Source organism: Astyanax mexicanus, chromosome 9 (assembly GCF_023375975.1).
Source record: "Astyanax mexicanus isolate ESR-SI-001 chromosome 9, AstMex3_surface, whole genome shotgun sequence".
Classification (NCBI taxonomy): domain Eukaryota; kingdom Metazoa; phylum Chordata; class Actinopteri; order Characiformes; family Acestrorhamphidae; genus Astyanax; species Astyanax mexicanus.
The window spans coordinates 25243572-25260000 of record NC_064416.1 but is presented as its reverse complement, the minus strand read 5'-3'; the positions used below and the strand labels follow the sequence as shown (position 1 = coordinate 25260000).

The 16429-nt window shown below is 37.3% G+C and overlaps 1 protein-coding gene across 1 annotated transcript in view; it reads left to right on the top strand.

Moving 5' to 3' along the window:
• Window positions 1-15825, top strand: part of pnp6 (purine nucleoside phosphorylase 6) — a 15995-nt gene extending 170 nt beyond the window's left edge. The window contains exons 1-6 of the mRNA XM_007256230.4: window positions 1-178; window positions 3139-3308; window positions 4629-4732; window positions 8843-9018; window positions 10155-10345; window positions 11236-15825. The exon at window positions 1-178 is cut by the window's left edge and continues 170 nt beyond it. Coding sequence (XP_007256292.1) covers window positions 138-178; window positions 3139-3308; window positions 4629-4732; window positions 8843-9018; window positions 10155-10345; window positions 11236-11432 — 879 coding nt within the window. The 5' untranslated portion in view covers window positions 1-137 and the 3' untranslated portion in view covers window positions 11433-15825. The remainder of the gene's footprint in view (window positions 179-3138; window positions 3309-4628; window positions 4733-8842; window positions 9019-10154; window positions 10346-11235) is intronic.
• The last annotated feature ends 604 nt before the right edge of the window (window positions 15826-16429 follow it).

Sequence of the window (16429 nt, the reverse complement as noted above, 5' to 3'; positions counted from 1 at the left end):
GGGCATAAATAGAGCATAAATCAGCATTTTTATTCCTTCAGTTTACCTAATCTATCTAATTTAACCTAACCCAGCTAACCAACTAAATAACAGCTCCCCCTCACCAACATCCGGGTCTCTCTCCAGCCTCTGCGGACATGTCTGCATCCAGCAGCAGCAGCAGCAGCAGCCAGTGCAGGTAAGATAAACCACACACAGCACCAGTTCTTCTCATCATCATCCTCAGACTCATATTATAACAACAACACCGCAGAACCTGGATACACCTGCTCCTATTACATCGAAATAAAGGAGTAATAAAACAGAAAAGACTCTGCGGCGTGGAAAAGGCTGAAGAAGCTGCTCGCTGTTTATTATTGACCGTGCGCTGTGTTAATCCTAAACACCCGAAGCGCTGAAATGCTCGATTATGTCTTTATTCTGTGAAATATTTAAAATATGCGATGTTCCATCGCTAACCAGCACAGTTCTGAATAATAAAATAAAATAAAATCATCAGTCTGATCCTTCCCAGGCTGTTTTAGCCTCTATGTCAAAATAATAATATTGGTCACACAGGCACTAATCCGGTAAACCCCCTCGTTCGCCATTGGAGCTGGTGTCTGGTAAGATAATGCCACAGATTACAATACAGCCTGAGCGTAGCGGTGTATACTCCTGTCCTGTTTTGTGAATAGCCGTCCGGCGAGGCTGGGGCTCGCTCTTAAAGGGCCAGACTCACATTCACATAAACCCACACACTCAGAAAAATACGTACAGATTTGTAAAGTTACTTAAAAGAGTACACACAAAGCTTGTCGCTGGGGCTGTACCTTATATTGAAGTACAACAGAGTACCTTTCACTTTCTTTTTTGTACCCAAAGTAAGTAAAGAGTAGTAAAGATTATAAACATTATTATCAACCGAATATATGCCAAGAACTTGATGATCCCAAATTTTCTGGCTTTTAAATGAAAAATGTATACATATACGTTCATTTGTAAAGTGATACAGAATACCGAATGTATCTTTTGGCTTGTTTAATGGTACAAATCTTTACCTCCTGCAATTAGGAACTGTTAGGAACTGTAAAGACCAATATTATACGTTTGAGGGTACAACAATGGAAAGTGTATCTTTTAGTACAAGAAAGTACTAATAAAACCCACGCTGAGCCCGGGGCAGGCACTAAAACTGCGGCTCTTAAAACGTTAGTTAGCTATAGGTTCTGTATAAAGAGCGAAGATGACAGTGTGTAATTAAATTTACGGGGTTTTGCTTTTTTACACAGTTTTTACACACTGAAAAGCTCAGTTCTCTGTCTTGGATCTGTCCTGAATCCAAAGTGCTGAGGCCGCAGAGTGTGTGTGTGTTTGGTAAATGTGTGTGTGTGTTTGGTTATGTGTGTGTGTGTTAGCACCACGGACAGCGCCCCCTCCCCCAGCCCACTGCCTGAACTTCATGAACATCGCTTCTAGTGGAGCGAGCCCAAATAAACACAGAAGCAGCAGCAGCAGCAGCAGCAGCTCGCTCTGCCTGCTTTCTGTTTCCACTTCTCCACCTCGCCTCCAGCTTTGGCAGCACCAGCCCCACGCCAGATTTAAAGCAGCCTGTAAACTAGGCAGAGATAACTGGAGTTTTATGGTTTATGATGATGACTGCACTTTTATGGTTTCTAAATCACATGGGAACGAGCATTTATGATCGCAAAACAAAAGAGAATATTTCCTTTAGAACACTGTTCAATGAGTTAGATATCACACTCAGTTAACTGCCAACAATAATGATACACACACAGGACAGTACTAATCACTCACTACATTTGGCAAGCTGCACGACAGGATGGACAGTCAAAGTGTGGACAGTTTTAGTAAATTTTAATAGAGATGAAAACATGGTTGACCTAGAGTGAGAGAATATTTTGATATTGTTTGTGGTGATTTGGTTCTGTTTAAAAGAGGCTCTACCTCAGGTAAATATGGAGACAGTATGACCATGGAACAAGTGTGTTCGGTCCCTTAAAAAAGAACAGTATGAGGGCTGTGATGGCATTGATGTCAAAGGTAACTTTTTTTGATAAAGGGGAGTATATCCCACAATGACAGGGTGCACAGAGAATGGTTGGACACTAATAAATTGCTTGATGGCACTTATGTCAAAGGCAGTATATCTCACAATCTTAGTTTTCACTGGACAATACTAATTACACATTACGTTTAACTAATGGTTATTGATGATTAAAAAGAAATGGAAAAAAGTCTTGCACTTAAAACCTCAAAACAGTTTAGAATAGAACAGGATGCGTTGACACAACTCTACATATATTAAGTAATACATTAATATCAGTAAATCACTAATAAACCAGAGAAGGTGTCATCTTTGGTACTTTGGTCACTGTTTCTGTGACTATGGTCACTTATAAACAGAGTGTTTCAAATTTAGTAAATAGAGACAGCTTAACAGGGACCTTAAATAGAGCCTGCAGTGCTTTTTTATCATTAATGTAGGACTGAATGTATTTTTAGCTGTGTATGTGTGCATATGAGTTTGTGTTCTAACTGATTCATTGATTGATATATGGTAAACAGATTTAAATGCAGGATTATAAGCCATATCCAGTATGAGCTTTGTGAATAGAAGAGAATAGAATAGAATAAGGCTAGATATTCTTTTAAGTGCTTCCACTTTGTGTGGGCCCATTAATCTTTGTTTTAAGTGCTATGTTCTGCTGGCCTGGATCTCAGACAATTTTTCATTTTCTATGAAAGTGCCAGGAGGACTTGATAGGGTCACTGCAGTTGACAGCTCATTTCTCTGCCGACTCTGTGTGCTCCCTCTGTGTGTGTTTGTGTTGGTGTGTGAGTGGAGGTTGGGGTTGGGTCAAAGTAGATGTCACTGACAGCTACACTGTGCTTCTTAACCGCCAGTCAGTCAACTGCAGGTGAAGCTTTTGTAATGGCAGCTTATATACTCTGGACAACTCATCAGTCCTTATGTCTCATGGACTCTGAACAGCAGCCGTTCAGATTACACTAAAGCCTTAAGCCTAGACTCTACATTTCTCACAGTCTGTTACTGCTGGTAACAGAGTGACTGGAACTAAAGATTGAGTGTATATCTTATTTAATAATACAGATAATGGATTTTTTTCTCTCTAGTTATACGTATGAGGAATACAAAGAGACAGTGGACTGGTTGCTAGCTAATACACACATCCGACCCAAAGTGGCAATCATCTGTGGCACAGGCCTCGGTGGACTGGCTGACTTGCTGGAAAACAAGAACGTGTTTCCTTATAAGGACATTCCCCGATTCCCTCGCAGTACAGGTAGGTGACCTGACAGATTGTGATCTTATTCCTCACAATGCTCCAGATTCAGTTTGCCAGAGCATTATTTAATTTAACTCACATTGGGGTTTACAGTTACTGTTGTTTTTCTTCTACAACTTTGTAATGTGAAGAGTGGGTGTTGTAAAAAAGAATTGAGTGAGTGTAATTGTGCATGCTGTTTTGTCACCCTAAAAATCATGTGTACAGACAAGTAATACAGTACATTTTCAGTCTTAAAATTTTAACACATAAGCTTATAGGTTATAAACATTTAGAAAAAAAACAGTCATTTGCTAAGACAATTGTTATTCATTTAGTAAGGATTTATGGAGTACAAAGAATGTGAACAGATTATCATAGTGACTGTTATCATTTGACTATAAAAACCTAACTATAAAGAGTGATCCAGAAGGTAACACAGACGCAAAGCCACCCTGAAACTCTTGCATTCATTAACTCCGCTGTCCACAAACATGAGTGACCATGCACAAACAGGGAGACAAGAGCATCAACACCTCAGTATATTTCCATGTTTCCATGATTTCCAATCTTTAAGTAAAACAATAATTCCCAAACGCTAAACTAAACAGGTGAGTTTTGACTTAGACTTTAGAATATTTTACATGAACTTAAATTTGTCAGTTTTTAAATAATAATTAGGAATTGAATAATTAAGAAGGAAGGCTACTTCAGAATTCTTCAGCATAATCTTAAACCATCAGCTACACCTAGATGATTAAATATTTGACAAACTTGTAGCTAATATTTACATAAAAAAATAACTCAGATCACTTAGGTAGCTAGCTAATTTAGCTAGAGACAATAAATAATCATAAAATCATATTTTGTAAAGCCATAATTATTTTTTTCAAATACATAGAAAATATCTTAACACAAATACTGTTAGATACGGTGGCAGAAAACCAGTTGTAAAATTCCTGCAAACTGTATATAATTTAATTAATTTAAATTTTTTAACAATCCCAGGACCTGCTGATGGGTCCAAACATTTAACTTCTATATATATATATTAATACATCAGCTCTTTTGCATTGTTGCCACTGTAGTTATGGAATAATAAGCCTTTGGTTGAAATACTGCTACAAACTTAAGGACTTAATCAGTTATATCATCAGCAATATCTAAAATGTATATCTATGGTCTCACAGTTGCATGTGATGTACCCAAGTGCCGGCCAATTATCAGTAAATGAAATAACAGTCAGACATTGCCCTATCTCACCTTATTGTATGTCCAATAACTGCTTACATTAGCAAACATTAATTAATCCCCCCTCTATCCTCTATCTCTCTGCAGTGGAAGGGCATGCGGGTCAGCTGGTCTTCGGGGAGCTGAAAGGGAAGCAGTGTGTGTGCATGCAGGGCCGCTTTCACTTCTATGAGGGCTACAGCATTGCTACAGTGAGTATCCATCCTCCACATTTACAGTAACTGAACCTCATCATCCCATCTGTCCAGCAGGGACAGCAAAGGACGTGCAAAACAGAAGTCTTCATCAGAGTTCACTTTTAACACCAATGCCTGCAAACCTGACAGAGCAAGATTCATATACTGTTAATCACTAAAACTGTTCCTTTAGTGTAGAGAATAGAATAAGAGACTGAAAGCATTTCACATGCATCGTCACAGGCTTTTATAATACATGTATGATCACACCCACCAGCGCATGAAAAATACAGGGGGAGTCAAATATCGCAGCGCACACTCTTATTCCAGAAATAAAAGTGAAACGAGATGAAAGGGAAAATGATATATCTGAATACCCCAGTGTGGTGGGAAAAAAAATCTGAGCCTGGATCAAGTAAGTAGCGATTATTTAATTGGAAAAAAGTCTCTCCCCCCGTATAGCCAACATTTCATCATATTTGTATCTTTTATTTCCCCTCAGGCATATTTCCTCTTATGGTAATGAAAGTCTACGTATTGTGACCGGCCCCAGGGTTAGGGGCGTGGCCACCGTGACCCGGTAGTAGGAAGCACAGAGATACACAGACACTGGGAGTAAATTAACTCAAACCATACCTGTATTTAGTAGAAAGGACCTCCATCACACCCAAAATAACTTAAACAAACATAAACGCTGTCCAATGGGGCTCTAGTCTCTACTTTGAGTCTTTGATGGTGCGTTTTTTCTCAGCCCTCCTCTCGCCATCAGCGTCTCTCCCTGAGTGAGGGCTGAGGCCTGTCCCAGCTGGCTGCTCAATCAGCCTGGATGCAGATCAGCTGGAACAGGTAGGGCTGTGCGTTCCTGCGTGGGGTGGACCCACGGCCCCCCCTGCCTACTCACACCACCTTGCACATCACCTGGCCGGTCTTGACTGGTCCGGTGCATATAAGGAAATAATAAATCTATCACTTTAGTTAAAGCTAAGACGTTATTAATGAGAAGACCATCTCCTGGTTGAATTATGACTGGGAGTTCTTGTAACAGTGTCTGTTCAAATTGATGAAGTTCTGCCCTTCAAAAAAAATCACATTTGTCCCCACTGTATGAGTGAATATAGCTTCCTGGTTGCATTGCAAAGATGTCTGGGAGTGAACTGACTTCCTGTGTGTTGTTTTTTTTATTATTCTTTTTTTTTCTATGGTTTGTTTGTTGGGTATTAGTGCATAATAAATATCTAAACTTTCTCAGTCGCAGACAAATTTCAGAGATATAAAATCACGAGAGTCTGGCTACAGTCGAGCTGCAGTTGATTCGCGGTCACATCATCCCGATCATTTAGTGTAAGGTGGTTACGACTAAAAGTTTCAGTCAGTCGGGTTTGCGTCCTGGTGCTCTGATAAAATCAACCGTGTTTAAAATTATCGCAAGTCTTGAGTCAACAACCAATAGGAGAGCTATGGGAAGAGGCAAGACTATATTTCATGTGAATGTTCACATACAAACTATTTTAAAAAAGAACACATTTTGCAGTTAATTCTAGCTAAAACAAAGGCAAATGTATAGCAGTGAAGAGTGATTATTTGCTATACAATGTTATAGCAAAAAAGGGGAGAAAAAAAGCTTATAATTAGAGCTGAACACAAAATGTATTCTATTAAAAAATATCAAGAATAAACAGTGTGGCAGAAAAATAAACTGTTGATGGGGACAAAAGTTGTGAGCTTTTGATAAATCACAGTATTGACTGTAATTTATTATTTGTAATTTAATATGTAATATGTATTGTATGTAAACTCCTTCGGAAGCATGATGGAAAATAATCTCAGAAAGAATCTAGTCTCAGTCTTGCAGTTAGTGATCCCCAGTCTTTGCAAAATCTTAGCCTGTTTTTATTCTGTGACTAAAAAGTCTGTGACTAGTCTTTAGATGTGAGAGGGGGTCAGACTTCAGTCTGTTAAAAGACTTTTTAGAGTCTATTCAAAGTCGTGTAGTGTATGGAAAGCTTAAGTTTAGTAAGCATGTATAGGAGATGTTTATGGTGTCTATAGATGTCTAAATCAAATATTATACAACATAACTAAACCAAAAAACATTAGGCTTGGAACCAGAAGGTTGCCAGTTCAGCCCCCAGGACAGGCAGTAAACCCCAAACTGCTCCTTCAGTAATAAGCTGGCTGGCCACAACTGCAGGTGCATATTTCCCCATAGTCACTACACTGACATGACAAAAGTCATGGGATAACAATATGTATTTGTAGAGTTTAATTGCTAAAAAAGACATCCAGTGAGATTCACATCAAGTAAGATTCACTTTTAAAGATGCTTTGAAGGTAGAACAGTAAATACCAGCATGATAAAACTGAATCAGAGTTTTATTACCTACATAAAATGGTTTGATAAATCAGTTAGAGTAGGAATACAGGTTTTGGGATTTGTCCTATTAAACAGGAAGCTAACACTGGATCAGTAAGATCTTTATCAACTCTAGATCAGTACAAATCAAGTATATTAGGTGTAGTATGTTTGGTGTTTTTTTACACATACAGATTAAAACTATGATATAAAGATTTCTTTTAATCAAGCATCCAAGTAAAAATGTAAGATATCTCGTCCACCTGAGAAGGTTTATGATGTAGGATTTGTGAATTGTTATCAGCTCCACCATCAAATGTCATATACTTGTTATTCACCTTTTATATTAGCCCATGCTTGTTGCTTCATCATGTCTGGGATTAAATTATTCTGTTTATGACTGACAAATAAAAAGTTAAGAGCACAAACTGAAAGCTGATGCAGAAACTTGTCTTCTTAGCTGCTCTGCTATATAAAAACTGCTTTATATTGATTTGTTCACATAGTCTGACAGTTTTAAAATGTTTCTATATTCTAATAACGTTTGCTATGTGCAGTATGAGCTTTCATACAGACAATATTAGAGTGTTAACAAATCACAAAGACTTCAGAAAATGCTGAATGCTGAGAACAAGTCATAGAAGCTTGAATATACTGTACAAAAGGTCCAATTAAGTGAACATCAGCAGGAATGTAAAATAAAGCTAAATGCAGTTAAAACAAGTTTCCTTCAGAACTCAAACTTTGAACCCAGCAAACATTTGTTCCTCAATTGAAGATCTAGTTCGACTCTCCACATCCTCAGTCAGTCCACAGTGATAGACAATAATTCATCAGTTTATACTTTCTTCTGACAATCATAAACCTCCAGACAGACGCAAAGGCTATTCTGCATTTAACCATTGACCCTTTAGGCTTCTGAAGCAGCAGTATCAGGAAGATGTCTTTAGCCAAGTGAAAGCAGATGGTTAACATTTGACTATGGATACCTCAATCCAGTAACCTTTAAGACCACATGAACTTTTCTCTCTGTGGACCTATGATCCGTAGTTAAACTATGCTATTCTAAACACAGGTGTTCAGGCCTGAAATGATTACCCAGTCACCTGTCACCTATCTAACTTTCAGTCTGTCTGTCTGTCTGTCTGACTGTCTGTCTGTCTATCTATCTATCTATCTATCTATCTATAGAATAGTCTAAACCGTTAATAACACATTATAGACATTATAGATTTATCTGTGTTTTATGAATGCATGCGCAGAACACCATTGTGTATGCAGTATTTTTGTTTATGTAAACAACCATAATACTGTTTTATGGTATGTAATATTGTCTATATAGGTATATGCCTTATGACATAATTTATGTATGTGTTATGAATGTTTCATACAGTCCTTAAGTGGAGTAGAGTAAAATGTGATGAATTGTGAAAACATTTTGCAGCAGCATGAAAACAACTGGGTGTTTTGTCTTCGTCTAAATGTGTTCTGTATTATAACAACAAAATAAAATGACACAGTAAACTTGTATATTTTAATATTGTAGACAAAGGCTACATTTGTTGTGTTTTTAAACTGCAGAATCGTTGTTACAGTTATGCTCTTATGATAATACTTCTCACTGTACTCATAAACTGAACCAATACCAACTAAGCAAACATGTCAAAACCTTTATGAAACAGGGTATGTGGGTTTGAATTAGACATTTCCTCTTAAAGATAATAATAAGTAATGAGTAAGGTCCATTTGTTTAACCTCCTTTATCTCTTTAGGTAACGTACCCAGTGCGTGTGTTCTTCCTTCTTGGAGTGGAGGTCCTGATCGTCACAAATGCTGCCGGAGGGATAAACCCCACTTTTAATGTGGGAGATATTATGATGATCAAGGACCACCTTAACTTACCAGGGTTTGCAGGCCAGAATCCTCTGTGTGGCCAAAATGATGCGAGGTAAGACACTGACAGTTTATGGTGTGCTCTTACATATTCTGAGATCACATAACGTACACATAGATAGTACACATATATGGTAGTATACAGAGTATAGGTTAGTATAGGGTAATGTAAGGAAGTATCGAGTAGAATGGGAAATATAGTGAGTATAGGGTAGTATTGGAAATAGAATGTAGTATAGAAAGTATAGGGTATTAAATGGGAGTACAGCGTAATAGTGTAATAAATGGTAGTTTATGGTAGTATAGGGGAGTATAGGTAAGTATAGAGTGGTATAGGATAGTATGAAAATATAGGTTAGTATAGTGTAATAAATCGTAGCATAGGGTAGTATATGGTAGTATAGGTAAGGATAGAGTAGTATAGGGTAGTATAGAAAATAAAGGGTAATATAGAAAGTATAGAGTAGTAAAGGGCAGTTTAGGCTAATATAGGTAATACTATTATATTACCTACGTACTATAATATAGGTAATATTATAGTATAATAAATGGTAATATAGGGTAGTATAGCAAATATAGGGTAGTAGAGGGAGTAAGGGGTAGTATAGGAAACTAGAGTAGTATAAGATAATACAGGTTTGTATGGTAATGTAGGAGAGTAAAGTGGAGTATAGGGAATAATAGAGAGTAATCCTTATGGTAGTGTAGAGTGGTATGGAAATGTTTTGTATAGAATAAAGCAATAAGAATTAAACCTAAAGTTTGCTTTAGACATTTAGAAATGCTGATCCCAGCAATTGTCTGAAAAATGGCTTTGTACTGCTCTCCCAGAACTGTGTGGGTGGGTTTGTTCCTACAAATATGTGGTGGACATCATTTGGGTGGCATTGAGGTGCAGCCCCTTGTTAAGTGGGCTATTGCCCTTCCTGCCTGGGGCCTTTGAACTGCGAACAACACAGCCATAAAAATACTCCAAACAGCTGTAAAGATGATTTTGCTGAAAGCAAAGACGCGGGCCTAAATATGTGCAGAAAGTACACAATGAGCAGCATGAATTGAAATGAACTGTGTTCTGATGGTTTGGGTCTGTATAACACTTTAAAAATGGCAGGGTGCACAGTTCTGAATGTGGATGGGTAATCTCTCATGAGGAAGCAGAGGTTAGTAAGGTGTGTTGTTGCTTATGTGCAGGTTTGGTGAGCGTTTTCCCTGTATGTCAGACGCATATAATAAAGACTTGGCTCAGCTGACCAGAGAGACAGCTGAGGAGCAGAGCTGTGCCTGTTTCCTCCGGCAGGGAGTCTACTGCATGCTGGCTGGACCCAGCTTCGAGACCATAGCGGAGTGTAGAATGCTTCACCAGCTAGGGGCTGATGCAGTGGGTGAGTATGACCATGCTGTGAGTTACAATCAAGTTATGTACAAAGTGATGCTTTCATTTCAGTGGTGAAGTGTGAATATTGGAACTAGGCTTTCAGTTCAGTCCATTAATATCGAAACAGCCTCTAACATAATGCTAATTAGGGCTAGCCTCCTTACAGTTACAGTTACTGTTTTAGTGAAAGAGTTTTAGTACACTGCTGCTGCCATGTTTCATTCCTAACAACTGACTGAATCCTAGTCAGTCACTGACTGAACTCACAGTCAGTCATGTATCCCAGAATTTCAGAAGGACCAAAGTGACATTTCTTCTCAAACAATGTATACATTTACACTTTAATTAAAAAAAGCGATTAAGAGATTCCCCTGTAAGGTACCACTGATTTTAGGTTTTCAGTCACATGGCTGTATCTACATAGAACAATTGGAAACAAAGTATTTTTGCACCCAATCTGTCATTGATCATTGTGACCATAAAATGTAGATTTACATGACTGGCTTTACCAAGCAAATGTATTCAGTTTAAGTTAAAATCCCTTCAAATCTATATTACAAATGACTATTTTGTGCTATGTTTTACCCAATTTAAAGTGATATTGGGTTTATGCTCAAAAAATGTTCTGTGATAAAAAACACTAAATGATAAATGCTGTTTGTACAGGGAACCCACGTTCTATTAAACAGAACCCCCTGTAAGACCCTCTTAATTGAAGTAACACTGACCAGACACTTTAAACATGTTTAGATAATGCTCTTCTAAACAAAGATTTTTCAGAATGTCATTATCATTTTTTAAAAAAGAACTGCAGCCCTCTTTCTCTTTCTGTCTGTATCTGAGTCTCTCTCTCTTTCTCTCTCTCTCTCTCTCTCTCTCTGCCTGACTGGTCTCCAGGGATGAGCACAGTTCCTGAAGTGGTTGTGGCGCGTCACTGTGGCCTGCGTGTCCTCGGCCTCTCCCTCATCACCAACAAGGTAGTGTGTGACTATGACAGCGACGAGCACGCCAACCACGACGAGGTGCTGGAGATCGGCCGCATGCGCACCAAAGACCTCCAGCGGCTGGTCAGTCACGTGGTGGCTAAGATCTAGGCCTGGTGCCTAAGCCTGATGCCTGACCAACTGGAGCTAGAGAACCATTTAAATATGTAACTGTAAACGAAATAATATTTTATAGAATGGGTTCGCAGATATGTTGGAAGTATTGCACTAATAACAGATGTATAGATTATATTGTAGTAATGGAGAAAAGCTCATGATTGTTTATCTGCACCAGCTGATTAGACACTTTATGATTTAATATAACAAATGGCATATTTATGATTACATGGCAAGAACCACTCTGGTTGGAACACGTGTATCTATAACGTCTAACTATAATTTATTGCATAAGTCACTCTACATGACTGACTGTCTTCCAGTGATTCCTTGCAGAAAAAATTAAGACAAACGTTACAACACACAGTGCAAAAATGGTATCTTGGGGGAAAAAATGGCCTTGGATACAAGCAGTATACCTAATATTTTATATTACAACACTGTAACAACATTCTAGTGTTTGTTGAATTTCTCTTTAAGACATTTTACTTATCATACTGCATTAGCAGGTCATTTTTCCTGTTTCTTAAAGGGCCCATATCCTTTATTTTTCTTATAAAATTTACAATTAACACAAACATTTCACATCCTTATTTATTGCTGTGTCTCATATGATATGGAAAGCACTTTAGCTCTGATTTACTGTCCTGTATTTTGTCTATAAACTCTCTGGGTTAAAACCCTTGTTAGTAGCGCTAATATGTTTATTAGCATTTAATACAAGAAATTAATTTTAGTTTCAAAAACATATTTCCCAAGTTTGTAAAACATTTTTACAGTACTGTAGATACAGCAGGAAAGGGATTTTGTTTTATGTTGAAAAGTCACACACATGCAAACGTATTGCATTTGGGACCAAACAAATAGAATAAATTAGCTTGTTGTTCCTGAAGCAAATTTTCCATATAGGGACCACATGGACTGAAGACTGTGGTGTACAGTGTTTATATTTCACCTCAAGCTCACAAAAAAAAGAAATTCAGTTTTGCATGATATGGGCTATTTGCAAACAACCTATTAGGACAATAAACTTTCTGTATCTAAGGTTATTTTTGCCAAGATATCCTTTTATGCCATGTGAAGACTGTAGCTGCTAATACAGATATGGAATGCTTTTCAGATACTGAGGCAAAACACAGTCCGCATTAAGGACACGCTTACAAATTTCGACACAATAGGCTTGTCTGATATGTATCACTTCTCATTCGGATGCCTTGGAACAAATATGAAGTGACATAAGAGGTACTTGACTTTCTTCAGGAAACCTTTTCCCAGCATTCACATTCCACAAGTAGTAAAATACACACTTATCTAGTAAATAAATTATACACATTCACTTACCATTAAGACACGTTAAGAATTAATCAAATGCTGTTTTCCAGTACTGTGCAAAAAACTTTGAAACACCTGCTAACATTTAAATGAACAAATCCTGTTTATGCAGTTTGCTATCAGCTGCCGGAGCCCTGAGAGAGCACAATTGACCTTGCTCTCTCTGGTTGGGTAGATGGCGCTCTTTCCCCACATCCCTCTAAAGGGTGATGTCGATCGGCACAAGGTATGATGTATCTGATGTATCTGAACCGAGTCACTGCGCTTTCCTCCGAGCATTAATTACAAAAAAATTAATAAAGTATGTTACTGCATCTTACTTACTAGTATAATGGTTGATTTGGATTATTATTACCTCACTAATGTATGTAACAGTTTAACAAATCCATGCATTTTACTGCGGTTGAACTGGCTTTGTTCATGCATTTATTTTACAAGATATTGACTACTTTTTGTGACTGAGTAAGGGGTTTAAGTTTTACTATAACTATGAGTCAAATACAAAAGTTTCAGCACTATTTAGAATCCTTTTGGTTAGAGTTTAAAACTTTTGCACAGTACTGTATATCTAGTGTGAACCAAAGAAGCCATTATGTGGATGCCTATGGAAAAAGAGAAATTTATAAATATACGACTAAATGACCATTTCAGGAATCGTACACTGTGTAGTAAATATAGTTTGTCCTTTGTTAAGCTTAACCTCCACCTCAACCCAAACCTTAGCTTAACCTCCACCTTAACCCAAAACTAAACTTAACCTCCACCTCAACCCAAACCTAAGCTTAACCTCCACCTCAACCCAAACCTAAACTTAACCTACACATCAACCCAAACATAAACTTAACCTCCACCTCAACCCAAACCTAAGCTTAACCTCCACCTCAACCCAAACCTAAGCTTAACCTCCACCTCAACCCAAACCTAAACTTAACCTCCACCTCAACCCAAAACTAAACTTAACCTCCACCTCAACCCAAACCTAAGCTTAACCTCCACCTCAGCCCAAACCTTAACTTAATCTACACATCAACCCAAACCTAAACTTAATCTACACATCAACCCAAACAAATTTTAACCTACACCTCAAACTAAACTTAACCTACACCTCAAACCAAGCCTATTCTACACCTGAACCAAATTTAAACCTACACCTCAAACTAAACTTAACCTACACCTCAAACCAAGCCTATTCTACACCTGAACCAAATTTTAACCTACACCTCAAACTAAACTTAACCTACACCTCAATCCAAGCCTATTCTACACCTGAACCAAATTTTAACCTACACCTCAAACTAAACTTAACCTACACCTTAAACTAAGCCTATTCTACACCTGTACCTAAACTTAACCTACACCTGAACCTAAACTTAACCTTAAGACTTTACCCACTACACCTAAACTTAACCTAAACCGCAACCTCAACTTAACCCAAACTTCATCCTTAAACTAAACCTGACATACACCTGAACTTTAGCTTAGTGAGCACCTAAAGCTGCAACAAGTGCATGTAAATCTACCTTTGCCCTAACCTAAGTTTAACCTAACCCTTAACATAACCATATTCATAACCATAGCAGAATGTGAAATTTCTGCATGAGACTCCGTCCATTGATTCCTCTTTAAGAAGCTCCATGATAGAGAAAAGCAGCCTAAACATATTTGTAGTGACACCAACTGTATCCAAAACTGTGCTCTATTCTCTTAAAACTCTTAAAAATACAGATCACTATAAGGAAAGATCACTCTTATAAGGAAATAAAAATGACAAGAAGTAAACAATTTTGGACATTTGTGTGAGCTCATAAACAATCTGAATGTCAGTCTTTTTCAGAGAACATGCATCTAACTTATGGGTATGTCTGATAGTGTACACCATTTAAACACTGTATATAACTGTGCTTTGTGGGATTGTTTCAGTGCACTTAAAATCACCACTAACCAGGTAAATGGTGGACCCTCAAAGTAGTGCAGTATAGAGTGAGTAGGGCACAGTTTTGGTGGTTTTGGACATGCTTCTGTTTCTTCATTCTTCTTCGAGTTCATGGCAGAAAGGTTCTCTATAAATTCAGTGTGTGAATTTTACAATTTGGTGAATTGTAAAATATGTATGAAATATCTTTGTGTAAATGTTTGGACATTCTTGAGGGTGTACTTTTTGTCGTATATGTACAAATCTTGTTAGAACATTTTCAAAAAAGTGCCTTCAAAGAATGTCTTACAACAAACTACCTAACTAATAGCAACTACTGCTACCTGCTTAACATTCCAGCCTTCTAAGCCCAGTATAGTGCTGAAGGTAGTGGCATTATTTTCAGATGAATTTCAGATCAATTTTCAGGTTATGTGGAGACATTTCATATGTCAAAATGAATGAATGTAAGAACGCCATGCCTAGGAAAGTGTTGTAGAACAAACTAAGAAACCTAAGCCTCTTGTTGGAACAACAGTTGCTATATGCTGCCTTCAAGTCCACCTCAGACTTTCAGTTTATTTTTGTCTTTTTATGTTTTTTTTCCAACAGAGATCAAATATATTTGCAGTTTTTGCAAATTAAACAAACTAAGAAAGAGCAAAGTGTGAGCATTAGGTGCACAATATTATAAAATATCTAATGTTTTCATGTGTGGATAAGAATAAACCATAAACATAGACTACAGTTGCTGTTAAATCTCTTCAGAGTCAGGCCACTTATTAATATATGTGTATGGTGATGTTCATATGCACTCATCATGTGAATACAATATTTTTTTCAACATGACTTGAAGGCAGAATAAGATCGCACAACCCTACTTGAATATCAATAGTTAAAGTCACTTTACTGTCTAATATTTGTCTTATGGATCAACTTTGGTTTCTGCTCTGGGGACTGAATGGTCGTCTGTGGTGTTGAACTGGAAAATTCTCTCTGATTAGCTGCTGATCTGTCTTAAAGCGTCCAATAAGTATAATGCCTAGAAAGCTGCTGTAGTCAGATTAATAATATTCTGTATTGCACAAGGATATTACTTTGTAGGACTTACTATGGAATAAACAATAAAATGTAAAGAAACTATGACCTATTCTGTTTTAATTTACACACAGCTAAACCAATACACACACTATAACAAACTGAGGTAATGTTACAAGGATGCTAAAGGGACGCTTTAATCAAATACAGAACATTACCCGAAACCCATTTATTTGGATAATGGGTATATCCTCACAGCCATCACTTACATAGGTATTACATAGGTGTAGGTATGATTTACCTTCCCACTGGTCTTCAGTTGTATGTTATATAATTGTTGACTGCCTGACCACAGTGTTATAGGCCATAAGAGTAAGTTACAATTTTTCTTTACTGCAAAGTGTGACTTCATGTTGTCACAGCTGCTCAATATTATTTAACATAGAAATACCAGTACCAGTCAAAAGTTTGGACACCCCTCTTCTCGTTTTATGTGTTTTCTTTCTTTTTATTATTTTTGTATTTATTTTTATAAAAAAAAAAAAAAAAACATTACCTAAATATAATGAGTGCATATTGTTATCTCAAATTTATTGAGCAGATTCTGTAGGTTTACTTAATAGTGTAAGCTAGCATTTTAGCACACCAGTTCTCCAGCTATTTTAGGGTTAATTACTGTATATTATACAGTAAAGGCACTTTAAAATGA